The sequence below is a fragment of the Staurois parvus genome, unplaced genomic scaffold (assembly GCF_062004578.1).
Source record: "Staurois parvus isolate SC_StPar_1 unplaced genomic scaffold, SC_StPar_1.0 ptg001307l, whole genome shotgun sequence".
Classification (NCBI taxonomy): Eukaryota; Metazoa; Chordata; class Amphibia; order Anura; family Ranidae; genus Staurois; species Staurois parvus.
The window spans coordinates 77,935-104,514 of record NW_028319103.1 but is presented as its reverse complement, the minus strand read 5'-3'; the positions used below and the strand labels follow the sequence as shown (position 1 = coordinate 104,514).

The window sequence follows — 26,580 nt, the reverse complement described above, 5'->3', positions numbered from 1 at the left end:
TCCATCTGTCTTCCATTCATCTCCCTTCGTCCCCATCTGTCTTCCCTCCATCTCCCTTCGTCTCCATCTGTCTTCCTTCCATCTCCCTTCGTCTCCATCTGTCTTCCCTCCATCTCCCTTCGTCTCCTTCTGTCTTCCCTCCATCTCCCTTTGTCTCCATCTGTCTTCCCTCCATCTCCCATCGTCTCCACCTGTCTTCCCTCCATCTCCCTTCGTCTCCATCTGTCTTCCCTCCATCTCCCTTCGTCTCCATCTGTCTTCCCTCCATCTCCCTTCATCTCCATCTGTCTTCCCTCCATCTCCCTTCGTCTCCATCTGTCTTCCCTCCATCTCCCTTCGTCTCCATCTGTCTTCCCTCCATCTCCCTTCATGTCCATCTGTCTTTGCTCCATCTTTCTTCATCTCCATCTGTCTTCCTTCCATCTCCCTTCGTCTCTATCTGTCTTCCATCCATCTCCCTTCTTCTCCATCTGTCTTCCCTCCATCTCCCTTTGTCTCCATCTGTCTTCCTTCCATCTCCCTTTGTCTCCATCTGTCTTCCCTCCATCTCCCTTTGCCTCCATCTGTCTTCCCTCCATCTCCCTTCGTCTCCATCTGTCTTCCCTCCATCTCCCTTCGTCTCCATCTGTCTTCCCTCCATCTCCCTTCGTCTCCATCTGTCTTCCATCCATCTCCCTTCGTCTCCATCTGTCTTACCTCCATCTCCCTTCGTCTCCATCTTTCTTCCCTCCATCTTGCTTCGTCTCCATCTGTCTTCCCTCCATCTCCGTTCGTCTCCATCTGTCTTCCCTCCATCTCCCTTTCTCTCCATCTGTCTTCCCTCCATCTCCCTTTGTCTCCATCTTTCTTCCCTCCCTCTCCCTTCGTCTCCATCTGTCTTCCCTCCATCTCCCTTCGTCTCCATCTGTCTTCCCTCCATCTCCCTTTGTCTCCATCTGTCTTCCCTCCATCTCCCTTCGTCTCCTTCTGTCTTCCCTCCATCTCCCTTCGTCTCCATCTGTCTTCCCTCCATCTCCCATCGTCTCCACCTAACTTCCCTCCATCTCCCTTCGTCTCCATCTGTCTTCCCTCCATCACCCTTCGGCTCCATCTGTTTTCCTTCCATTACCCCGCATTTCCATCTGTCTTCCCTCCATCTCCCTTCATCTCCATCTGTCTTCCCTCCATCTCCCTTCATCTCCATCTGTCTTCCCTCCATCTCCCTTCGTCTCCATCTGTCTTCCCTCCATCTCCCTTCATCTCCATCTGTCTTCCCTCGCTCCCTTCGTCTCCATCTGTCTTCCCTCCATCTCCCTTCGTCTCCATCTGTCCTCCCTCCATCTCCCTTCGTCTCCATCTGTCTTCCCTCCATCTCCCTTCGTCTCCATCTGTCTTCCCTCCATCTCCCTTTGTCTCCATCTGTCTTCCCTCCATCTCCCTTTGTCTCCATCTGTCTTCCCTCCATCTCCCTTCGTCTCCATCTTTCTTCCCTCCATCTCCCTTCCTCTCCATCTGTCTTCCCTCCATCTCCGTTCGTCTCCATCTTTCTTCCCTCCATCTCCCTTTGTCTCCATCTGTCTTCCCTCCATCTCCCTTCATCTCCATCTGTCTTCGCTCCATCTTTCTTCATCTCCTTCTGTCTTCCTTCCATCTCCCTTCGCCTCCATCTGTCTTCCATCCATCTCCCTTTGTCTCCATCTGTCTTCCCTCCATCTCCCTTCGTCTCCATCTGTTTTCCTTCCATCTCCCTTCATCTCCATCTCCCTTCCCTCCATCTCCCTTCGTCTCCTTCTGTCTTCCCTCCATCTCCCTTCGTCTCCATCTTTCTTCCCTCCATCTCCCTTCATCTCCATCTGTCTTCGCTCCATCTTTTTTCATCTCCTTCTGTCTTCCTTCCATCTCCCATCGCCTCCATCTGTCTTCCATCCATCTCCCTTCATCTCCATCTGTCTTCCCTCCATCTCCCATCGTCTCCATCTGTCTTCCCTCCATCTCCCATCGTCTCCATCTGTCTTCCCTTCATCTCCCTTCGTCTCCATCTGTCTTCCCTCCATCTCCCTTCATCTCCATCTGTCTTTGCTCCATCTTTCTTCATCTCCATCTGTCTTCCTTCCATCTCCCTTCGTCTCCATCTGTCTTCCATCCATCTCCCTTCGTCTCCATCTGTCTTCCCTCCATCTCCCTTCGTCTCCATCTGTCTTCCTTCCATCTCCCTTCGTCTCCATCTGTCTTCCCTCCATCTCCCTTCGTCTCCATCTGTCTTCCCTCCATCACCCTTCGGCTCCATCTGTCTTCCTTCCATTACCCCGCATTTCCATCTGTCTTCCCTCCATCTCCCTTCATCTCCATCTGTCTTCCCTCCATCTCCCTTCATCTCCATCTGTCTTCCCTCCATCTCCCATCGTCTCCATCTGTCTTCCCTCCATCTCCCTTCATCTCCATCTGTCTTCCCTCGCTCCCTTCGTCTCCATCTGTCTTCCCTCCATCTCCCTTCGTCTCCATCTGTCCTCCCTCCATCTCCCTTCGTCTCCATCTGTCTTCCCTCCATCTCCCTTCGTCTCCATCTGTCTTCCCTCCATCTCCCTTTGTCTCCATCTGTCTTCCCTCCATCTCCCTTTGTCTCCATCTGTCTTCCCTCCATCTCCCTTCGTCTCCATCTGTCTTCCCTCCATCTCCCTTCCTCTCCATCTGTCTTCCCTCCATCTCCGTTCGTCTCCATCTGTCTTCCCTCCATCTCCCTTTGTCTCCATCTGTCTTCCCTCCATCTCCCTTTGTCTCCATCTGTCTTCCCTCCATCTCCCTTCGTCTCCATTTGTCTTCCCTCCATCTCCCTTCGTCTCCATCTGTCTTCCCTCCATCTCCCTTCGTCTCCATCTGTCATCCCTCCATCTCCGTTCATCTCCATCTGTCTTCGCTCCATCTTTCTTCATCTCCTTCTGTCTTCCTTCCATCTCCCGTCGCCTCCATCTGTCTTCCATCCATCTCCCTTCGTCTCCATCTGTCTTCCCTCCATCTCCCTTCGTCTCCATCTGTCTTCCCTCCATCTCCCTTCGTCTCCATCTGTCCTCCCTCCATCTCCCTTCATCTCCATCTGTCTTCCCTCCATCTCCCTTCGTCTCCATCTGTCTTCCCTCCATCTCCCTTTGTCTCCATCTGTCTTCCCTCCATCTCCCTTTGTCTCCATCTGTCTTCCCTCCATCTCCCTTCGTCTCCATCTGTCTTCCCTCCATATCCCTTCCTCTCCATCTGTCTTCCCTCCATCTCCGTTCGTCTCCATCTGTCTTCCCTCCATCTCCCTTTGTCTCCATCTATCTTCCCTCCATCTCCCTTTGTCTCCATCTGTCTTCCCTCCATCTCCCTTCCTCTCCATCTGTCTTCCCTCCATCTCCCTTCGTCTCCATCTGTCTTCCCTCCATCTCCCTTTGTCTCCATCTGTCTTCCCTCCATCTCCCTTCGTCTCCATCTGTCTTCCCTCCATCTCCGTTCATCTCCATCTGTCTTCGCTCCATCTTTCTTCATCTCCTTCTGTCTTCCTTCCATCTCCCTTCGCCTCCATCTGTCTTCCATCCATCTCCCTTCGTCTCCATCTGTCTTCCCTCCATCTCCCTTCGTCTCCATCTGTCTTTCTTCCATCTCCCTTTATCTCCATCTGTCTTCTCTCCATCTCCCTTCGTCTCCTTCTGTCTTCCCTCCATCTCCCTTCGTCTCCATCTGTCTTCCCTCCATCTCCCTTCGTCTCCATCTGTCTTCCCTCCATCTCCCTTCGTCTCCATCTGTCTTCCCTCCATCTCCCTTCGTCTCCATCTGTCTTCCCTCCATCTCCCTTCGTCTCCATCTGTCTTCCCTCCATCTCCCTTCGTCTCCATCTGTCTTCCCTCCATGTCCCTTCGTCTCCATCTGTCTTTGCTCCATCTTTCTTCATCTCCATCTGTCTTCCTTCCATCTCCCTTCGTCTCCATCTGTCTTCCATCCATCTCCCTTCGTCCCCATCTGTCTTCCCTCCATCTCCCTTCGTCTCCTTCTGTCTTCCCTCCATCTCCCTTCGTCTCCATCTGTCTTCCCTCCATCTCCCTTCGTCTCCATCTGTCTTCCCTCCATCTCCCTTCGTCTCCATCTGTCTTCCCTCCATCTCCCTTCGTCTCCATCTGTCTTCCCTCCATCTCCCTTCGTCTCCATCTGTCTTCCCTCCATCTCCCTTCGTCTCCATCTGTCTTTGCTCCATCTTTCTTCATCTCCATCTGTCTTCCTTCCATCTCCCTTCGTCTCCATCTGTCTTCCATCCATCTCCCTTCGTCCCCATCTGTCTTCCCTCCATCTCCCTTCGTCTCCATCTGTCTTCCTTCCATCTCCCTTCGTCTCCATCTGTCTTCCCTCCATCTCCATTCGTCTCCATCTGTCTTCCCTCCATCTCCCATCGTCTCCACCTGTCTTCCCTCCATCTCCCTTCGTCTCCATCTGTCTTCCCTCCATCACCCTTCGGCTCCATCTGTCTTCCTTCCATTACCCCGCATTTCCATCTGTCTTCCCTCCATCTCCCTTCATCTCCATCTGTCTTCCCTCCATCTCCCTTCATCTCCATCTGTCTTCCCTCCATCTCCCTTCGTCTCCATCTGTCTTCCCTCCATCTCCCTTCGTCTCCATCTGTCTTCCCTCCATCTCCCTTCGTCTCCATCTGTCTTCCCTCCATCTCCCTTCGTCTCCATCTGTCTTCCCTCCATCTCCCTTCATCTCCATCTGTCTTCGCTCCATCTTTCTTCATCTCCTTCTGTCTTCCCTCCATCTCCCTTCGCCTCCATCTGTCTTCCATCCATCTCCCTTCGTCTCCATCTGTCTTCCCTCCATCTCCCTTAGTCTCCATCTGTCTTTCTTCCATCTCCCTTCGTCTCCATCTGTCTTCCCTCCATCTCCCTTCGTCTCCTTCTGTCTTCCCTCCATCTCCCTTCGTCTCCATCTGTCTTCCCTCCATCTCCCTTCGTCTCCATCTGTCTTCCCTCCATCTCCCTTCCTCTCCATCTGTCTTCCCTGCATCTCCCTTCGTCTCCATCTGTCTTCCCTCCATCTCCCTTCGTCTCCATCTGTCTTTCCTCCATCTCCCTTTGTCTCCATCTGTCTTTGCTCCATCTTTCTTCATCTCCATCTGTCTTCCTTCCATCTCCCTTCGTCTCCATCTGTCTTCCATCCATCTCCCTTCGTCTCCATCTGTCTTCCCTCCATCTCCCTTCGTCTCCATCTGTCTTCCTTCCATCTCCCTTCGTCTCCATCTGTCTTCCCTCCATCTCCCTTCATCTCCATCTGTCTTCCCTCCATCTCCCTTTGTCTCCATCTGTCTTCCCTCCATCTCCCTTCATCTCCATCTGTCTTCCCTCCATCTCCCTTCGTCTCCATCTGTCTGCCCTCCATCTCCCTTCATCTCCATCTGTCTTCCCTCCATCTCCCTTCTTCTCCATCTGTCTACCCTCCATCTCCCTTCGTCTCCATCTGTCTTCCCTCCATCTCCCTTCGTCTCCATCTGTCTTCCCAACATCTCCCTTCGTCTCCATCTGTCTTCCCTCCATCTCCCTTCGTCTCCATCTGTCTTCCCTCCATCTCCCTTCGTCTCCATCTGTCTTCCCTCCATCTCCCTTCGTCTCCATCTGTCTTCCCTCCATCTCCCTTCGTCTCCATCTGTCTTCCCTCCATCTCCCTTCGTCTCCATCTGTCTTTGCTCCATCTTTCTTCATCTCCATCTGTCTTCCTTCCATCTCCCTTCGTCTCCATCTGTCTTCCATCCATCTCCCTTCGTCCCCATCTGTCTTCCCTCCATCTCCCTTCGTCTCCATCTGTTTTCCCTCCATCTCCCTTCGTCTCCATCTGTCTTCGCTCCATCTCCCTTCGTCTCCATCTGTCTTCCCTCCATCTCCCTTCATCTCCATCTGTCTTCGCTCCATCTTTCTTCATCTCCTTCTGTCTTCCTTCCATCTCCCTTCGCCTCCATCTGTCTTCCATCCATCTCCCTTCGTCTCCATCTGTCTTCCCTCCATCTCCCTTCATCTCTCTCTGTCTTCCCTCCATCTCCCTTCATCTCCATCTGTCTTCCCTCCATCTCCCTTCATCTCTCCCTGTCTTCCCTCCATCTCCCTTCGTCTCCATCTGTCTTCCCTCCATCTCCCTTTGTCTCCATCTGTCTTCCCTCCATCTCCCTTCCTCTCCATCTGTCTTCCCTCCATCTCCCTTCGTCTCCATCTGTCTTCCCTCCATCTCCCTTCGTCTCCTTCTGTCTTCCCTCCATCTCCCTTCATCTCCATCTGTCTTTTCTCTATCTCCCTTCATCTCCATCTGTCATCCCTCCATCTCCCTTCGTCTCCATCTGTCTTCCCTCCATCTCCCTTCGTCTCCATCTGTTTTCCCTCCATCTCCCTTCATCTCCATCTGTCTTCGCTCCATCTTTCTTCTTCTCCTTCTGTCTTCCTTCCATCTCCCTTCGCCTCCATCTGTCTTCCATCCATCTCCCTTCGTCTCCATCTGTCTTCCCTCCATCTCCCTTCGTCTCCATCTGTCTTCCCTCCATCTCTCTTCATCTCCATCTGTCTTCGCTCCATCTTTCTTCATCTCCTTCTGTCTTCCTTCCATCTCCCTTCGTCTCCATCTGTTTTCCCTCCATCTCCCTTCGTCTCCATCTGTCTTTCTTCCATCTCCCTTCGTCTCCATCTGTCTTCCCTCCATCTCCCTTCGTCTCCTTCTGTCTTCCCTCCATATCCCTTCGTCTCCATCTGTCTTCACTCCATCTCCCTTCGTCTCCATCTGTCTTCCCTCCATCTCCCTTCGTCTCCATCTGTCTTCCCTCCATCTCCCTTTGTCTCCATCTGTTTTCCCTCCATCTCCCTTCGTCTCCATCTGTCTTCTTTCCATCTCCCTTCGTCTCCATCTGTCTTCCCTCCATCTCCCTTCATCTCCATCTGTCTTCGCTCCATCTTTCTTCATCTCCTTCTGTCTTCCTTCCATCTCCCTTCGCCTCCATCTGTCTTCCATCCATCTCCCTTCGTCTCCATCTGTCTTCCCTCCATCTCCCTTCATCTCTCACTGTCTTCCCTCCATCTCCCTTCATCTCCATCTGTCTTCCCTCCATCTCCCTTCATCTCTCCCTGTCTTCCCTCCATCTCCCTTCGTCTCCATCTGTCTTCCCTCCATCTCCCTTTGTCTCCATCTGTCTTCCCTCCATCTCCCTTCCTCTCCATCTGTCTTCCCTCCATCTCCCTTCGTCTCCATCTGTCTTCCCTCCATCTCCCTTCGTCTCCTTCTGTCTTCCCTCCATCTCCCTTCGTCTCCATCTGTCTTTTCTCCATCTCCCTTCATCTCCATCTGTCATCCCTCCATCTCCCTTCGTCTCCATCTGTCTTCCCTCCATCTCCCTTCGTCTCCATCTGTCTTCCCTCCATCTCCCTTCATCTCCATCTGTCTTCGCTCCATCTTTCTTCTTCTCCTTCTGTCTTCCTTCCATCTCCCTTCGCCTCCATCTGTCTTCCATCCATCTCCCTTCGTCTCCATCTGTCTTCCCTCCATCTCCCTTCGTCTCCATCTGCCTTCCCTCCATCTCCCTTCATCTCCATCTGTCTTCGCTCCATCTTTCTTCATCTCCTTCTGTCTTCCTTCCATCTCCCTTCGTCTCCATCTGTTTTCCCTCCATCTCCCTTCGTCTCCATCTGTCTTTCTTCCATCTCCCTTCGTCTCCATCTGTCTTCCCTCCATCTCCCTTCGTCTCCTTCTGTCTTCCCTCCATATCCCTTCGTCTCCATCTGTCTTCCCTCCATCTCCCTTCGTCTCCATCTCTCTTCCCTCCATCTCCCTTCGTCTCCATCTGTCTTCCCTCCATCTCCCTTCGTCTCCATCTGTCTTCCCTCCATCTCCCTTCGTCTCCATCTGTCTTCCCTGCATCTCCATTCGTCTCCATCTGTCTTCCCTCCATCTCCCTTCGTCTCCATCTGTCTTTGCTCCATCTTTCTTCGTCTCCATCTGTCTTCCTTCTATCTCCCTTCGTCTCCATCTGTCTTCCATCCATCTCCCTTCGTCTCCATCTGTCTTCCCTCCATCTCCCTTCATCTCCATCTGTCTTCCCTCCATCTCCCTTTGTCTCCATCTGTCTTCCCTCCATCTCCCTTCGTCTCCTTCTGTCTTCCCTCCATCTCCCTTTGTCTCCATCTGTCTTCCCTCCATCTCCCATCGTCTCCACCTGTCTTCCCTCCATCTCCCTTCGTCTCCATCTGTCTTCCCTCCATCACCCTTCGGCTCCATCTGTCTTCCTTCCATTACCCCTCATTTCCATCTGTCTTCCCTCCATCTCCCTTCATCTCCATCTGTCTTCCCTCCATCTCCCTTCATCTCCATCTGTCTTCCCTCCATCTCCCTTCATCTCCATCTATCTTCCCTCCATCTCCCTTCGTCTCCATCTGTCTTTCCTCCATCTCCCTTCATCTCCATCTGTCTTCCCTCCATCTCCCTTCGTCTCCATCTGTCTTCCCTCCATCTCCCTTCGTCTCCATCTGTCTTCCCTCCATCTCCCTTCGTCTCCATCTGTCTTCCCTCCATCTCCCTTCGTCTCCATCTGTCTTCCCTCCATCTCCCTTCGTCTCCATCTGTCTTCCCTCCATCTCCCTTCATCTCCATCTGTCTTCCCTCCATCTTCCTTCGTCTCCATCTGTCTTCCCTCCATCTCCCTTCGTCTCCATCTGTCTTCCCTCCATCTCCCTTCCTCTCCATCTGTCTTCCCTCCATCTCCCTTCGTCTCCATCTGTCTTCCCTCCATCTCCCTTCGTCTACATCTGTCTTCCCTCCATCTCCCTTCATCTCCATCTGTCTTTGCTCCATCTTTCTTCATCTCCATCTGTCTTCCTTCCATCTCCCTTCGCCTCCATCTGTCTTCCATCCATCTCCCTTCGTCTCCATCTGTCTTCCCTCCATCTCCCTTCATCTCTCTCTGTCTTCCCTCCATCTCCCTTCATCTCTCTCTGTCTTCCCTCCATCTCCCTTCATCTCTCCCTGTCTTCCCTCCATCTCCCTTCGTCTCCATCTGTCTTCCCTCCATCTCCCTTTGTCTCTATCTGTCTTCCCTCCATCTCCCTTCCTCTCCATCTGTCTTCCCTCCATCTCCCTTCGTCTCCATCTGTCTTTCCTCCATCTCCCTTCGTCTCCATCTGTCTTCCCTCCATCTCCCTTTGTCTCCATCTGTCTTTGCTCCATCTTTCTTCATCTCCATCTGTCTTCCTTCCATCTCCCTTCGTCTCCATCTGTCTTCCATCCATCTCCCTTCGTCTCCATCTGTCTTCCCTCCATCTCCCTTCGTCTCCATCTGTCTTCCTTCCATCTCCCTTCGTCTCCATCTGTCTTCCCTCCATCTCCCTTCGTCTCCTTCTGTCTTCCCTCCATCTCCCTTCGTCTCCATCTGTCTTCCCTCCATCTCCTATCGTCTCCACCTGTCTTCCCTCCATCTCCCTTCGTCTCCATCTGTCTTCCCTCCATCACCCTTCGGCTCCATCTGTCTTCCTTCCATTACCCCGCATTTCCATCTGTCTTCCCTCCATCTCCCTTCATCTGCATCTGTCTTCCCTCCATCTCCCTTCGTCTCCATCTGTCTTCCCTCCATCTCCCTTCGTCTCCATCTGTCTTCCCTCCATCTCCCTTCGTCTCCATCTGTCTTCCCTCCATCTCCCTTTGTCTCTATCTGTCTTCCCTCCATCTCCCTTCCTCTCCATCTGTCTTCCCTCCATCTTCCTTCGTCTCCATCTGTCTTCCCTCCATCTCCCTTTGTCTCCATCTGTCTTCACTCCATCTCCCCTTGTCTCCATCTTTCTTCCCTCCATCTCCCTTCGTCTCCATCTGTCTTCCCTCCATCTCCCTTCGTCTCCATCTGTCTTCCCTCCATCTCCCTTCGTCTCCATCTGTCTTCCCTCCATCTCCCTTTATCTCCATCTGTCTTCGCTCCATCTTTCTTCATCTCCTTCTGTCTTCCTTCCATCTCCCTTCGCCTCCATATGTCTTCCATACATCTCCCTTCATCTCCATCTGTCTTCCCTCCATCTCCCTTCGTTTCCATCTGTCTTCCTTCCATCTCCCTTCATCTCCATCTGTCTTCCCTCCATCTCCCTTCGTCTCCTTCTGTCTTCACTCCATCTCCCTTCGTCTCCATCTGTCTTCCCTCCATCTCCCTTCGTCTCCATCTGTCTTCCCTCCATCTCCCTTCATCTCCATCTGTCTTCCCTCCATCTCCCTTCGTCTCCATCTGTCTTCCCTCCATCTCCCTTTGTCTCCATCTGTCTTCCCTCCATCTCCCTTCGTCTCCATCTGTCTTCCCTCCATCTCCCTTCGTCTCCATCTGTCTTCCCTCCATCTCCCTTCATCTCCATCTGTCTTCGCTTCATCTTTCTTCATCTCCTTCTGTCTTCCCTCCATCTCCCTTCGCCTCCATCTGTCTTCCATCCATCTCCCTTCGTCTCCATCTGTCTTCCCTCCATCTCCCTTCGTCTCCATCTGTCTTTCTTCCATCTCCCTTCGTCTCCATCTGTCTTCCCTCCATCTCCCTTCGTCTCCTTCTGTCTTCCCTCCATCTCCCTTCGTCTCCATCTGTCTTCCCTCCATCTCCCTTCGTCTCCATCTGTCTTCCCTCCATCTCCCTTCCTCTCCATCTGTCTTCCCTGCATCTCCCTTCGTCTCCATCTGTCTTCCCTCCATCTCCCTTCGTCTCCATCTGTCTTCCCTCCATCTCCCTTTTTCTCCATCTGTCTTTGCTCCATCTTTCTTCATCTCCATCTGTCTTCCTTCCATCTCCCTTCGTCTCCATCTGTCTTCCATCCATCTCCCTTCGTCTCCATCTGTCTTCCCTCCATCTCCCTTCGTCTCCATCTGTCTTCCTTCCATCTCCCTTCGTCTCCATCTGTCTTCCCTCCATCTCCCTTCATCTCCATCTGTCTTCCCTCCATCTCCCTTCGTCTCCATCTGTCTTCCCTCCATCTCCCTTCATCTCCATCTGTCTTCCCTCCATCTCCCTTCGTCTCCATCTGTCTGCCCTCCATCTCCCTTCATCTCCATCTGTCTTCCCTCCATCTCCCTTCGTCTCCATCTGTCTACCCTCCATCTCCCTTCGTCTCCATCTGTCTTCCCTCCATCTCCCTTCGTCTCCATCTGTCTTCCCAACATCTCCCTTCGTCTCCATCTGTCTTCCCTCCATCTCCCTTCGTCTCCATCTGTCTTCCCTCCATCTTCCTTCGTCTCCATCTGTCTTCCCTCCATCTCCCTTCGTCTCCATCTGTCTTCCCTCCATCTCCCTTTGTCTCCATCTGTCTTCCCTCCATCTCCCTTTGTCTCCATCTGTTTTCCCTCCATCTCCCTTCATCTCCATCTGTCTTCCCTCCATCTCCCTTCGTCTCCATCTGTCTTCCCTCCATCTCCCTTCATCTCCATCTGTCTTCGCTCCATCTTTCTTCATCTCCTTCTGTCTTCCTTCCATCTCCCTTCGCCTCCATCTGTCTTCCATCCATCTCCCTTCGTCTCCATCTGTCTTCCCTCCATCTCCCTTCGTCTCCATCTGTCTTCCCTCCATCTCCCTTCGTCTCCATCTGTCTTCCCTCCATCTCCCTTCGTCTCCATCTGTCTTCCCTCCATCTCCCTTCGTCTCCATCTGTCTTCCTTCCATCTCCCTTCGTCTCCATCTGTCTTCCCTCCATCTTCCTTCGTCTCCATCTGTCTTCCCTCCATCTCCCTTCGTCTCCATCTGTCTTCCCTCCATCTCCCTTCGTCTCCATCTGTCTTCCCTCCATCTCCCTTCGTCTCCATCTGTCTTCCCTCCATCTCCCTTCGTCTCCATCTGTCTTCCTTCCATCTCCCTTCATCTCCATCTGTCTTTGCTCCATCTTTCTTCATCTCCTTCTGTCTTCCTTCCATCTCCCTTCGTCTCCATCTGTCTTCCCTCCATCTCCCTTCGTCTCCATCTGTCTTCCCTCCATCTCCCTTCATCTCCATCTGTCTTCGCTCCATCTTTCTTCATCTCCTTCTGTCTTCCTTCCATCTCCCTTCGCCTCCATCTGTCTTCCATCCATCTCCCTTCGTCTCCATCTGTCTTCCCTCCATCTCCCTTCGTCTCCATCTGTCTTCCCTCCATCTCCCTTCGTCTCCATCTGTCTTCCCTCCATCTCCCTTCGTCTCCATCTGTCTTCCCTCCATCTCCCTTCGTCTCCATCTGTCTTCCTTCCATCTCCCTTCGTCTCCATCTGTCTTCCCTCCATCTTCCTTCGTCTCCATCTGTCTTCCCTCCATCTCCCTTCGTCTCCATCTGTCTTCCCTCCATCTCCCTTCGTCTCCATCTGTCTTCCCTCCATCTCCCTTCGTCTCCATCTGTCTTCCCTCCATCTCCCTTCGTCTCCATCTGTCTTCCTTCCATCTCCCTTCATCTCCATCTGTCTTTGCTCCATCTTTCTTCATCTCCTTCTGTCTTCCTTCCATCTCCCTTCGCCTCCATCTGTCTTCCATCCATCTCCCTTCGTCTCCATCTGTCTTCCCTCCATCTCCCTTCATCTCTCTCTGTCTTCCCTCCATCTCCCTTCATCTCTCTCTGTCTTCCCTCCATCTCCTTTCATCTCTCCCTGTCTTCCCTCCATCTCCCTTCGTCTCCATCTGTCTTCCCTCCATCTCCCTTTGTCTCTATCTGTCTTCCCTCCATCTCCCTTCCTCTCCATCTGTCTTCCCTCCATCTCCCTTCGTCTCCATCTGTCTTCCCTCCATCTCCCTTTGTCTCCTTCTGTCTTCCCTCCATCTCCCTTCGTCTCCATCTGTCTTTTCTCCATCTCCCTTCATCTCCACCTGTCTTCCCTCCATCTCCCTTCGTCTCCATCTGTCTTCCCTCCATCTCCCTTCTTCTCCTTCTGTCTTCCCTCCATCTCCCTTTGTCTCCATCTGTCTTCCCTCCATCTCCCTTTGTCTCCATATGTCTTCCCTCCATCTCCCTTCGTCTCCATCTGTTTTCCCTCCATCTCCCTTTGTCTCCATATGTCTTCCCTCCATCTCCCTTCGTCTCCATCTATCTTCCCTCCATCTCCCTTCGTCTCCATCTGTCTTCCCTCCATCTCCCTTCGTCTCCATCTGTCTTCCCTCCATCTCCCTTCGTCTCCATCTGTCTTCCCTCCATCTCCCTTCGTCTCCATCTGTCTTCCCTCCATCTCCCTTTGTCTCCATCTGTCTTCCCTCCATCTCCCTTCGTCTCCATCTGTCTTCCCTCCATCTCCCTTCATCTCCATCTGTCTTCGCTCCATCTTTCTTCATTTCCATCTGTCTTCCCTCCATCGCCCTTCATCTCCATCTGTCTTCCCTCCATCTCCCTTCATCTCCATCTGTCTTCCCTCCATCTCCCATCGTCTCAATCTGTCTTACCTCCAACTGCCTTCATCTTCAAGTGTCTTCCCTCCATTTCCCTTCATCTCCATCTGTCTTCCCTCCATCTCCCTTCATCTCCATCTGTCTTCCCTCCATCTCCCTTCGTCTCCATCTGTCTTCCCTCCATCTCCCTTCGTCTCCATCTGTCTTCCCTCCATCTCCCTTCGTCTCCATCTGTCTTCCCTCCATCTCCCTTCGTCTCCATCTGTCTTCCCTCCATCTCCCTTCGTCTCCATCTGTCTTCCCTCCATCTCCCTTCGTCTCCATCTGTCTTCCCTCCATCTCCCTTTGTCTCCATCTGTCTTCCCTCCATCTCCCTTCGTCTCCATCTGTCTTCCCTCCATCTCCCTTCGTCTCCATCTGTCTTCCCTCCATCTCCCTTCATCTCCATCTGTCTTCGCTCCATCTTTCTTCATCTCCTTCTGTCTTCCCTCCATCTCCCTTCGCCTCCATCTGTCTTCCATCCATCTCCCTTCGTCTCCATCTGTCTTCCCTCCATCTCCCTTCGTCTCCATCTGTCTTTCTTCCATCTCCCTTCGTCTCCATCTGTCTTCCCTCCATCTCCCTTCGTCTCCTTCTGTCTTCCCTCCATCTCCCTTCGTCTCCATCTGTCTTCCCTCCATCTCCCTTCGTCTCCATCTGTCTTCCCTCCATCTCCCTTCCTCTCCATCTGTCTTCCCTGCATCTCCCTTCGTCTCCATCTGTCTTCCCTCCATCTCCCTTCGTCTCCATCTGTCTTCCCTCCATCTCCCTTTGTCTCCATCTGTCTTTGCTCCATCTTTCTTCATCTCCATCTGTCTTCCTTCCATCTCCCTTCGTCTCCATCTGTCTTCCATCCATCTCCCTTCGTCTCCATCTGTCTTCCCTCCATCTCCCTTCGTCTCCATCTGTCTTCCTTCCATCTCCCTTCGTCTCCATCTGTCTTCCCTCCATCTCCCTTCATCTCCATCTGTCTTTCCTCCATCTCCCTTCGTCTCCATCTGTCTTCCCTCCATCTCCCTTCATCTCCATCTGTCTTCCCTCCATCTCCCTTCGTCTCCATCTGTCTGCCCTCCATCTCCCTTCATCTCCATCTGTCTTCCCTCCATCTCCCTTCGCCTCCATCTGTCTACCCTCCATCTCCCTTCGTCTCCATCTGTCTTCCCTCCATCTCCCTTCGTCTCCATCTGTCTTCCCAACATCTCCCTTCGTCTCCATCTGTCTTCCCTCCATCTCCCTTCGTCTCCATCTGTCTTCCCTCCATCTTCCTTCGTCTCCATCTGTCTTCCCTCCATCTCCCTTCGTCTCCATCTGTCTTCCCTCCATCTCCCTTTGTCTCCATCTGTCTTCCCTCCATCTCCCTTTGTCTCCATCTGTTTTCCCTCCATCTCCCTTCATCTCCATCTGTCTTCCCTCCATCTCCCTTCGTCTCCATCTGTCTTCCCTCCATCTCCCTTCATCTCCATCTGTCTTCGCTCCATCTTTCTTCATCTCCTTCTGTCTTCCTTCCATCTCCCTTTGCCTCCATCTGTCTTCCATCCATCTCCCTTCGTCTCCATCTGTCTTCCCTCCATCTCCCTTCGTCTCCATCTGTTTTCCCTCCATCTCCCTTCGTCTCCATCTGTCTTCCCTCCATCTCCCTTCGTCTCCATCTGTCTTCCCTCCATCTCCCTTCGTCTCCATCTGTCTTCCTTCCATCTCCCTTCGTCTCCATCTGTCTTCCCTCCATCTTCCTTCGTCTCCATCTGTCTTCCCTCCATCTCCCTTCGTCTCCATCTGTCTTCCCTCCATCTCCCTTCGTCTCCATCTGTCTTCCCTCCATCTCCCTTCGTCTCCATCTGTCTTCCCTCCATCTCCCTTCGTCTCCATCTGTCTTCCTTCCATCTCCCTTCATCTCCATCTGTCTTTGCTCCATCTTTCTTCATCTCCTTCTGTCTTCCTTCCATCTCCCTTCGTCTCCATCTGTCTTCCCTCCATCTCCCTTCGTCTCCATCTGTCTTCCCTCCATCTCCCTTCATCTCCATCTGTCTTCGCTCCATCTTTCTTCATCTCCTTCTGTCTTCCTTCCATCTCCCTTCGCCTCCATCTGTCTTCCATCCATCTCCCTTCGTCTCCATCTGTCTTCCCTCCATCTCCCTTCGTCTCCATCTGTCTTCCCTCCATCTCCCTTCGTCTCCATCTGTCTTCCCTCCATCTCCCTTCGTCTCCATCTGTCTTCCCTCCATCTCCCTTCGTCTCCATCTGTCTTCCTTCCATCTCCCTTCGTCTCCATCTGTCTTCCCTCCATCTTCCTTCGTCTCCATCTGTCTTCCCTCCATCTCCCTTCGTCTCCATCTGTCTTCCCTCCATCTCCCTTCGTCTCCATCTGTCTTCCCTCCATCTCCCTTCGTCTCCATCTGTCTTCCCTCCATCTCCCTTCGTCTCCATCTGTCTTCCTTCCATCTCCCTTCATCTCCATCTGTCTTTGCTCCATCTTTCTTCATCTCCTTCTGTCTTCCTTCCATCTCCCTTCGCCTCCATCTGTCTTCCATCCATCTCCCTTCATCTCCATCTGTCTTCCCTCCATCTCCCTTCATCTCTCTCTGTCTTCCCTCCATCTCCCTTCATCTCTCTCTGTCTTCCCTCCATCTCCCTTCATCTCTCCCTGTCTTCCCTCCATCTCCCTTCGTCTCCATCTGTCTTCCCTCCATCTCCCTTTGTCTCTATCTGTCTTCCCTCCATCTCCCTTCCTCTCCATCTGTCTTCCCTCCATCTCCCTTCGTCTCCATCTGTCTTCCCTCCATCTCCCTTTGTCTCCTTCTGTCTTCCCTCCATCTCCCTTCGTCTCCATCTGTCTTTTCTCCATCTCCCTTCATCTCCACCTGTCTTCCCTCCATCTCCCTTCGTCTCCATCTGTCTTCCCTCCATCTCCCTTCTTCTCCTTCTGTCTTCCCTCCATCTCCCTTTGTCTCCATCTGTCTTCCCTCCATCTCCCTTTGTCTCCATATGTCTTCCCTCCATCTCCCTTCGTCTCCATCTGTTTTCCCTCCATCTCCCTTTGTCTCCATATGTCTTCCCTCCATCTCCCTTCGTCTCCATCTATCTTCCCTCCATCTCCCTTCGTCTCCATCTGTCTTCCCTCCATCTCCCTTTGTCTCCATCTGTCTTCCCTCCATCTCCCTTCGTCTCCATCTGTCTTCCCTCCATCTCACTTCGTCTCCATCTGTCTTCCCTCCATCTCCCTTTGTCTCCATCTGTCTTCCCTCCATCTCCCTTCGTCTCCATCTGTCTTCCCTCCATCTCCCTTCATCTCCATCTGTCTTCGCTCCATCTTTCTTCATTTCCATCTGTCTTCCCTCCATCGCCCTTCATCTCCATCTGTCTTCCCTCCATCTCCCTTCATCTCCATCTGTCTTCCCTCCATCTCCCTTCGTCTCAATCTGTCTTACCTCCATCTGCCTTCATCTTCAAGTGTCTTCCCTCCATTTCCCTTCATCTCCATCTGTCTTCCCTCCATCTCCCTTCATCTCCATCTGTCTTCCCTCCATCTCCCTTCGTCTCCATCTGTCTTCCCTCCATCTCCCTTCGTCTCCATCTGTCTTCCCTCCATCTCCCTTCGTCTCCATCTGTCTTCCCTCCATCTCCCTTCGTCTCCATCTGTCTTCCCTCCATCTCCCTTCGTCTCCATCTGTCTTCCCTCCATCTCCCTTCGTCTCCATCTGTCTTCCCTCCATCTCCCTTCGTCTCCATCTGTCTTCCCTCCATCTCCCTTCGTCTCCATCTGTCTTCCCTCCATCTCCCTTCGTCTCCATCTGTCTTCCCTCCATCTCCCTTCGTCTCCATCTGTCTTCCCTCCATCTTCCTTCGTCTCCATCTGTCTTCCCTCCATCTCCGTTCGTCTCCATCTGTCTTCCCTCCATCTCCCTTTGTCTCCATCTGTCTTCCCTCCATCTACCTTTATCTCCATCTGTCTTCCCTCCATCTCCCTTCGTCTCCATCTGTCTTCCCTCCATCTCTCTTCGTCTCCATCTGTCTTCCCTCCATCTCCCTTCGTCTCCATCTGTCTTCCCTCCATCTCCTTTCATCTCCATCTGTCTTCGCTCCATCTTTCTTCATCTCCTTCTGTCTTCCTTCCATCTCCCTTCGCCTCCATCTGTCTTCCATCCATCTCCCTTCGTCTCTACCTGTTTTCCCTCCATCTCCCTTCGTCTCCATCTGTCTTCCCTCCATCTGCCTTCATCTCCATCTGTCTTTCCTCCATCTTTGTTCCTTCCATCTCCCTTCATCTCCATCTGTCTTCACTCCATCTGTCTTCGTCTCCATCTGTCTTCCCTCCATCTCCCTTCATCTCCGTCTTTCTTCCCTCCATCTCCTTTCGTCTCCATCTGTCTTCCCTCCATCTTCCTTCATCTCCATCTGTCTTCCCTCCATCTGCCTTCATCTCCATCTGTCTTCCCTCCATCTCCCTTCATCTCCACCTTTCTTCCCTCCATCCCCCTTCATCTCCACCTGTCTTCCCTCCATCTCCATTCGTCTCTACCTGTTTTCCCTCCATCTCCCTTCGTCTCCATCTGTCTTCCCTCCATCTGCCTTCATCTCCATCTGTCTTCCCTCCATCTCCCTTCGTCTCCACCTGTCTTCCCTCCATCTCCCTTCGTCTCCACCTGTCTTCCCTCCATCTCCCTTCGTCTCCACCTGTCTTCCCTCCATCTCCCTTCGTCTCCACCTGTCTTCCCTCCATCACCCTTCTTCTCCACCTTTCTTCCCTCCATCTCCCTTCGTCTCCACCTTTCTTCCCTCGATCTCCTTTCGTCTCCATCTGTCTTCCCTCCATCTCCCTTCGTCTCCATCTGTCTTCCCTCCATCTCCCTTCTTCTCCATCTGTCTTCCCTCCATCACCCTTCGTCTCCATCTGTCTTCCCTCCATCTCCCTTCGTCTCCATCTGTCTTCCCTCCATCTCCCTTCATCTCCATCTGTCTTCCTTCCATCTCCCTTCGTCTCCATCTCTCTTCCCTCCATCTCCCTTCGTCTCCTTCTGTCTTCCCTCCATCACCCTTCGTCTCCATCTGTCTTCCCTCCATCTCCCTTCGTCTCCATCTGTCTTCCCTCCATCTCCCTTCGTCTCCATCTGTCTTCCCTCCATCACCCTTCGTCTCCATCTGTCTTCCCTCCATCTCCCTTCCTCTCCATCTGTCTTCCCTCCATCTCCCTTCGTCTCCATCTGTCTTCCTTCCATCTCCCTTCGTCTCCATCTGTCTTCCCTCCATCTCCCTTCGTCTCCTTCTATCTTCCCTCCATCTCCCTTCGTCTCCATCTGTCTTCCCTCCATCTCCCATCGTCTCCACCTGTCTTCTCTCCATCTCCCTTCTTCTCCATCTGTCTTCCCTCCATCTTTGTTCCCTCCATCTCCCTTCATCTCCATCTGTCTTCCCTCCATCTGTCTTCGTCTCCATCTGTCTTCCCTCCATCTCCCTTCGTCTCCGTCTGTCTTCCCTCCATCTCCTTTCGTCTCCATCTGTCTTCCCTCCATCTCCCTTTGTCTCCATCTGTCTTCCCTCCATCTCCCTTCGTCTCCATCTGTCTTCCCTCCATCTGCCTTCATCTCCATCTGTCTTCCCTCCATCTCCCTTCATCTCCACCTGTCTTCCCTCCATCTCCATTCGTCTCCACCTGTTTTCCCTCCATCTCCCTTCGTCTCCATCTGTCTTCCCTCCATCTGCCTTCGTCTCCATCTGTCTTCCCTCCATCTCCCTTCGTCTCCACCTGTCTTCCCTCCATCACCCTTCGTCTCCACCTGTCTTCCCTCCATCTCTCTTCGTCTCCACCTGTCTTCCCTCCATCTCCCTTCGTCTCCACCTGTCTTCCCTCCATCTCCCTTCGTCTCCACCTGTCTTTCCTCCATCTCCCTTCGTCTCCACCTGTCTTTCCTCCATCTCCATATGCTCTCTGTCTCCCCTCTGTCATTCCGCACCTCACCTTTATCTTCCATCCATCCTCTCTCCATCTACCATCTGTCTTTCCTCCATCCTTCATGTCTCCTTCATTCCCCCTCTGCCTTCCCTCCTTCTCCCACCTATCTGCTCTCTGCCTCCACTTCGTCTTTCCTATATTTTCCTCCATCTTCCATCTATCTGCCATTTGTCTTTCCACCATTTCCCATCCATCTTCTGTCTTTCCTCCATCTACCCTCTGACTCCCCCCGGTCTCCCATCCATCTGCCCTCTGACTCCCCCCTGTCTCCCATCCATCGGCCCTCTGACTCCCCCCTGTCTCCCATCCATTTGCCCTCTGTCCCGCCTTCATCTTCCCACTCATCTCCCACTCGTCTCCATTCCATCTACTCTCCATCTACTAACTCTCCTCCTTCCTTCTCCCATCCATCTGACCTCTATCCTCCTTCAATCTCCCCTCCATGTGCCACCCATTTTCCCTTTTGTTCCCCCTCTGTCACTCCTCCATTTCCCATCCATTTGCCCCCTATCTCCTCTTCATCTCTCTCCATCTCCTCTCCATCCTCCCTCCATTTCCCCTCCATCTCCTCTCCATCCTCCCTCCATTTCCCCTCCATCTCTTCTTCATCTCCTCTCCATCCTCCCTCCATTTCCCCTCCATCTCCTCTTCATCTCCCCTCCGTCCTCTCTTCATCTTCCCTCCATCTCTCCTCCATCTTCCCTCCATCTCTCCTCCATCTTCCCTCCATCTCTTCTCCATCTTCCCTCCATCTCCTCTTCATCTTGCCTCCATCTCTCCTCCATCTCCTCTTCATCTTCCCATCATTTTTCCTCCATCTCCCCTCCATCTCTGTTCTATCTTCTCTCCATCTCCCCTCCATCACCCCTCCATCTCACATACATCTTTCCTATATCTCCTCTCCATCTGCCATCATTTATCTGTTCTGTCTCCCCTCTTTCACCCCCCATCTCACCTTTGTCTTCCATCCATCCTCCCTCCATCTGCCATCTGTCTTCCTCCATCTCCCCTTCATGTCTCCTTAATTTCCCTTCTGTCTTCCCTCCTTCTCCCACCTATCTGCTCTCTGTCTCCCCTCCATCTTTCCTAAAACTGCCATCCGTCTTCCCTATATCTTCTCTCCATCTATCTGCCATTTGTCTTTCCTCCATTTCCCATCCATCTATCCTTTTCCTTCATCTGCCCTCTATCTCACCTTCATCTCCCCAACTTCTGTCATCCATCCTCCCTTCATCTCCGTTCTGTCCTTCCTCTATTTGCCCTCTTTTTCTCTTGAATCTCCCATTCCTCTTCCTCCCATCTCCCCTCAGTCTGGTGTCTGTCTTTCCATTGATCTCCCATTTGTCTCCATTCCATCTACTTTCCACCTAACAATCCATTTTCCCTTCGTTTCCTCTCCATTTCTCCACCATTTTCCATCCACTTTCCCCCAATCTGCCATCCATATCCTCTTCATCTCCTCTCCATCTTCTCTCTATCTCCCGTCCATCTTCTCCATCTTCCCTCCATCTCCTCTTCATCTTCCCTCTATCTCCTCTTCATCTTCTCCCATCTCCTTTACATCTTCTCTCCATCTCCTCTTCATCTTCCCTCCATCTCATCTTCATCTTCCCTCCATCTCCTCTTCATCTTCCGTCCATCTCCCCTCCATCTCCTTTTCATTTTCCCCCATCTCCCTTCCATCTTCTCTCCATCTCCTCTCCATCTTCTCTCCATCTCCTCTCCATCTTCTCTCCATCTCCCTTCCATCTTCTCTCCATCTCCCTTTCATCTCCCCATCATCTTCCCACCATCTCCCCTCCATCTTCCCTCCATCTCCCCTCCATCTCCTCTCCATTTCCCCTCCATCTCCCCTTCATCTTCCCTCCATCTCCCCTCCATCTCCTCTTCATTTCCCCTTCATCTCCCCTTCATCTTCCCTCCGTCTCTCTTCCATTTCCCATCCATTTTCCCTCCATCTCCCCTCCATCTCTCTTCCATTTCCTATCCATCTTCCCTCCATCTCCCCTCCATCTCCCCTCCATCTTCACTCCATCTCCTCTTCATCTCCCCTCCATCTCCTCTTCATCTTACCTCCATCTCTCCTCCATTTCCCATCATCTTCCCATCCATCTTCCCTCCATCTCTCCTCCATCTCCTTTCCATCTCTACTTCATCTTCCCTCCATCTCTCCTCCATCTTCCCCCCATCTCCCCTCCATCTCCTCTTCATCTTCCCTCCATCTCCTCTTCATATTCCCTCCATCTCTCCTCCATCTTCCCTCCATTTCTCCTCCATCTCCTCTTCATCTCCCCTCCATCTCCCCTCCATCTCCTCTTCATCTTGCCTCCATCTCTCCTCCATCTTCCTTCCATCTTCTCTTCATTTTACCCCCATCTCTCCTCCATCTCCTCTTCATCTTCCCCCCATCTCTCCTCCATCTTCCCCCCATCTCTCCTCCATCTTCCCCCCATCTCTCCTCCATCTTACATCCATCTCTGCTCCATCTCTCGTCCATTTTCTCTTCGTCTTCCCTCCATCTCCTTTCCATCTCCTCTTCATTCCTCCCCCCCATCTCCCCTCCATCTCCTCTTCATCTTCCCTCCAACTCTCCTCCATCTTCCCCCCATCTCTCCTCCATTTCCCCCCCATCTCTCCTCCATCTTACCTCCATCTCTGCTCCATCTCTCCTCCATCTTCTCTTCATCTTCCCTCCATCTCCTTTCCATCTCCTCTTCATTCCCCCCCCCCATCTCCCCTCCATCTCCTCTTCATCTTCCCCCCATCTCTTCTCCATCCTCCCTCCACCTCCTCTTCATCCTCCCTCCATTTCCTCTCCCTCTACTCTTCATCTTCCCTCCATCTCTCCTCCTCCTCTTCATCTTCCTTCCATCTCCTTTCATTAAAAAACTCCCCACCCAGAGAGGAAGATAAGGTGTGGGAGGAGCTCTGTGTCCTCCTCGTTATCTCTAGAACATAATGATTCTGAGTCTCTCACCACATTGCATTTTATTGCTGATCTGCTTCGTCCCCTCTGTCACCTCCAAGATGGTGGGCAGGTCATAAGGCACGGATGTTTTCGATGTGACAGAACTTGATCCTGAAATATGAGAGAATACACGGAGTGTCAGTGGTGGAGGAGATAGTCACTCCTAGGACAGCGTCACCCTCAAGCCCGGCACACAATGAGAATATCAGACAAACGATATAAAACTCACAGAAATTCTCGTGTGTCAGAATACAACTTCGGGAGTGACGTCACGTGACATATTGTAATGTATTCTCCCGTGTCTGAGCATGCGTGGTCCGCTCTTCTCATTTGTTTTGGATGAATACTGTACCGATTAAACGAAAATCATCCGATCCGGTGTCATAGGAAAAAAATGTCGTGCTTGTCCCTGTGAATGATTCTGGATGAACGCTGTGTGCTGACGAGCAGATTATCGTTCGATCGCTTCAAAAGCGGCATTGTTTGTCCGATTTTCTGATCCTGTGTACTAGGCTTCAGGAGACCCCATACAGGAGTATGAAGGTTCCAGATTGTCACTCCTACACTCGTTCTCCAGTATTACTGGGTGTCAGCGGGTGTCAGCGGGTGTCGACGGGTGTCGGCGGGTGTCAGCGGGTATCAGCGGGTGTCGGCGGGTGTCGGCGGGTGTCAGCGGGTGTCGGCGGGTGACCTCCACAGTGACAGGAGGTTCCTGGAGAAGCTGGAGGATGGAAACACCAATCCACATAACCAGAGGTGTGCTTGGTCCAGGGATAAGCGGACATTTGTTGTCATAGAGATGAGTGGCGTTCTGCAGACCGATGACGATGGTTGTCATAGAGATGAGTGGCACTCTGCAGACCGATGACGATGGTTGTCATAGAGATGAGTGGCACTCTGCAGACCGATGACGATGGTTGTCATAGAGATGAGTGGCACTCTGCAGACCGATGACGATGGTTGTCATAGAGATGAGTGGCACTCTGCAGACCGATGACGATGGTTGTCATAGAGATGAGTGGCACTCTGCAGACCGATGACGATGGTTGTCATAGAGATAAGTGGCACTTGTCGAAGTTGCTATTTGGATGTGGGATGAAAATCTCCGATATTCTTGGAAGGACGGAACTAAAGCAAACCTCTGCCGTCTGACAACTCGCAATCCTGGATTTCACTTCACTGTCTGTCCTGCAGACAATAGTTGTCAGGAGAAGTAGAGAGGCGGGACCTCCTCAGCGGGGACACGGGGCCCCATTCACAGGGAGGTGAAACCTCTAGTGATAGGATCTATATAGAGGAATCAGGACCTCCTTCCTCCTGCCGGTGACCTCTCTAGTGATAGGATCTATATAGAGGAATCAGGACCTCCTTCCTCCTGCCGGTGACCCCTCTAGTGATAGATCTATATAGAGGAATCTGGACCTCCTTCCTCCTGCCGGTGACCCCTCTAGTGATAGATCTATATAGAGGAATCAGGACCTCCTTCCTCCTGCCAGTGACCCCTCTAGTGATAGGATCTATATAGAGGAATTAGGACCTCCTTCCTCCCACCGGTGACCCCTCTAGTGATAGGATCTATATAGAGGAATCAGGACCTCCTTCCTCCTGCCGGTGACCCCTCTAGTGATAGGATCTATATAGAGGAATCAGGACCTCCTTCCTCCTGCCGGTGACCCCTCTAGTGATAGGATCTATATAGAGGAATCAGGACCTCCTTCCTCCTGCCGGTGACCCCTCTAGTGATAGGATCTATATAGAGGAATCAGGACCTCCTTCCTCCTGCCGGTGACCCCTCTAGTGATAGGATCTATATAGAGGAATCAGGACCTCCTTCCTCCTGCCGGTGACCCCTCTAGTGATAGGATCTGTATAGAGGAATCAGGACCTCCTTCCTCCTGCCGGTGACCCCTCTAGTGATAGATCTATATAGAGGAATCAGGACCTCCTTCCTCCTGCCGGTGACCCCTCTAGTGATATATAGATCTATATAGAGGAATCAGGACCTCCTTCCTCCTGCCGGTGACCCCTCTAGTGATAGGATCTATATAGAGGAATCGGGACCTCCTTCCTCCTGCCGGTGACCCCTCTAGTGATAGGATCTATATAGAGGAATCAGGACCTCCTTCCTCCTGCCGGTGACCCCTCTAGTAATAGATCTATATAGAGGAATCAGGACCTCCTTCCTCCTGCCGGTGACCCCTCTAGTAATAGATCTATATAGAGGAATCGGGACCTCCTTCCTCCTGCCGGTGACCCCTCTAGTGATATAAGATCTATATAGAGGAATCAGGACCTCCTTGCTCCTGCCGGTGACCCCTCTAGTGATAGGATCTATATAGAGGAATTAGGACCTCCTTCCTCCCGCCGGTGACCCCTCTAGTGATAGGATCTATATAGAGGAATCAGGACCTCCTTCCTCCCGCCGGTGACCCCTCTAGTGATAGGATCTATATAGAGGAATCAGGACCTCCTTCCTCCTGCCGGTGACCCCTCTAGTGATAGATCTATATAGAGGAATCGGGACCTCCTTCCTCCTGCCGGTGACCCCTCTAGTAATAGATCTATATAGAGGAATCGGGACCTCCTTCCTCCTGCCGGTGACCCCTCTAGTGATAGATCTATATAGAGGAATCGGGACCTCCTTCCTCCTGCCGGTGACCCCTCTAGTGATAGGATCTATATAGAGGAATCAGGACCTCCTTCCTCCTGCCGGTGACCCCTCTAGTGATAGGATCTATATAGAGGAATCAGGACCTCCTTCCTCCTGCCGGTGACCCCTCTAGTGATAGGATCTGTATAGAGGAATCAGGACCTCCTTCCTCCTGCCGGTGACCCCTCTAGTGATAGATCTATATAGAGGAATCAGGACCTCCTTCCTCCTGCCGGTGACCCCTCTATTGATAGGATCTATATAGAGGAATCAGGACCTCCTTCCTCCTGCCGGTGACCCCTCTAGTGATAGATCTATATAGAGGAATCAGGACCTCCTTCCTCCTGCCGGTGACCCCTCTAGTGATATAAAGATCTATATAGAGGAATCAGGACCTCCTTCCTCCCGCCGGTGACCCCTCTAGTAATAGGATCTATATAGAGGAATCAGGACCTCCTTCCTCCTGCCGGTGACCCCTCTAGTGATAGGATCTATATAGAGGAATCAGGACCTCCTTCCTCCAGCCGGTGACCCCTCTAGTGATAGGATCTATATAGAGGAATCAGGACCTCAGGAATCAGGTTCCAGATTGTCACTCCTACACTCGTTCTCCAGTATTACTTGGTGTCGGCGGGTGTCAGTGGGTGTCGGCGGGTGTCAGCTGGTGACCTCCACAGTGGCAGGAGGTTCCTGGAGAAGCTGGAGGATGGAAACACTAATCCACATAACCAGAGGTGTGTTTGGTCCAGGGATGAGCAGACATTTGTTGTCATAGAGTTGACTGGTGCTCTGCAGACCAATGACGATGGTTGTCATAGAGATGAGTGGCGCTTTGCAGACCAATGACGATGGTTGTCATAGAGATAAGTGGCGCTCTGCAGACCAATGACGATGGTTGTCATAGAGATAAGTGGCACTTGTCGAAGTTGCAATTTGGATGTGGGATGAAAATCTCCGATATTCTTGGAAGAACGGAACTAAAGCAAACCTCTGCCGTCTGACAACTCGCAATCCTGGATTTCACTTCACTGTCTGTCCTGCAGACAATAGTTGTCAGGAAAAGTAGAGAGGCGGGACCTCCTCAGCGGGGACACGGGGCCCCATTCACAGGGAGGTGAAACCTCTAGTGATAGGATCTATATAGAGGAATCAGGACCTCCTTCCTCCTGCCGGTGACCCCTCTAGTGATAGATCTATATAGAGGAATCAGGACCTCCTTCCTCCTGCCGGTGACCCCTCTAGTGATAGATCTATATAGAGGAATCAGGACCTCCTTCCTCCCGCCGGTGACCCCTCTAGTGATAGGATCTATGTAGAGGAATCGGGACCTCCTTCCTCCTGCCGGTGACCCCTCTAGTGATAGATCTATATAGAGGAATCAGGACCTCCTTCCTCCTGCCGGTGACCCCTCTAGTGATAGGATCTATATAGAGGAATCGGGACCTCCTTCCTCCTGCCGGTGACCCCTCTAGTGATAGGATCTATATAGAGGAATCAGGACCTCCTTCCTCCTGCCGGTGACCCCTCTAGTGATAGATCTATATAGAGGAATCAGGACCTCCTTCCTCCTGCCGGTGACCCCTCTAGTGATAGATCTATATAGAGGAATCGGGACCTCCTTCCTCCTGCCGGTGACCCCTCTAGTGGTAGGATCTAAAC

The 26,580-nt window shown here is 52.1% G+C and overlaps 1 protein-coding gene across 1 annotated transcript in view; it reads right to left on the bottom strand.

The window, feature by feature from the left end:
- The window catches only part of LOC149437133 (uncharacterized), a 150,243-nt gene that overhangs the window by 100,548 nt on the left and 23,115 nt on the right, over nucleotides 1–26,580 (bottom strand). Inside the window, exon 3 of the mRNA XM_089661090.1 lies at nucleotides 22,281–22,382. Within this exon, the coding sequence (XP_089517216.1) occupies nucleotides 22,281–22,382 (102 nt within the window). The remainder of the gene's footprint in view (nucleotides 1–22,280; nucleotides 22,383–26,580) is intronic.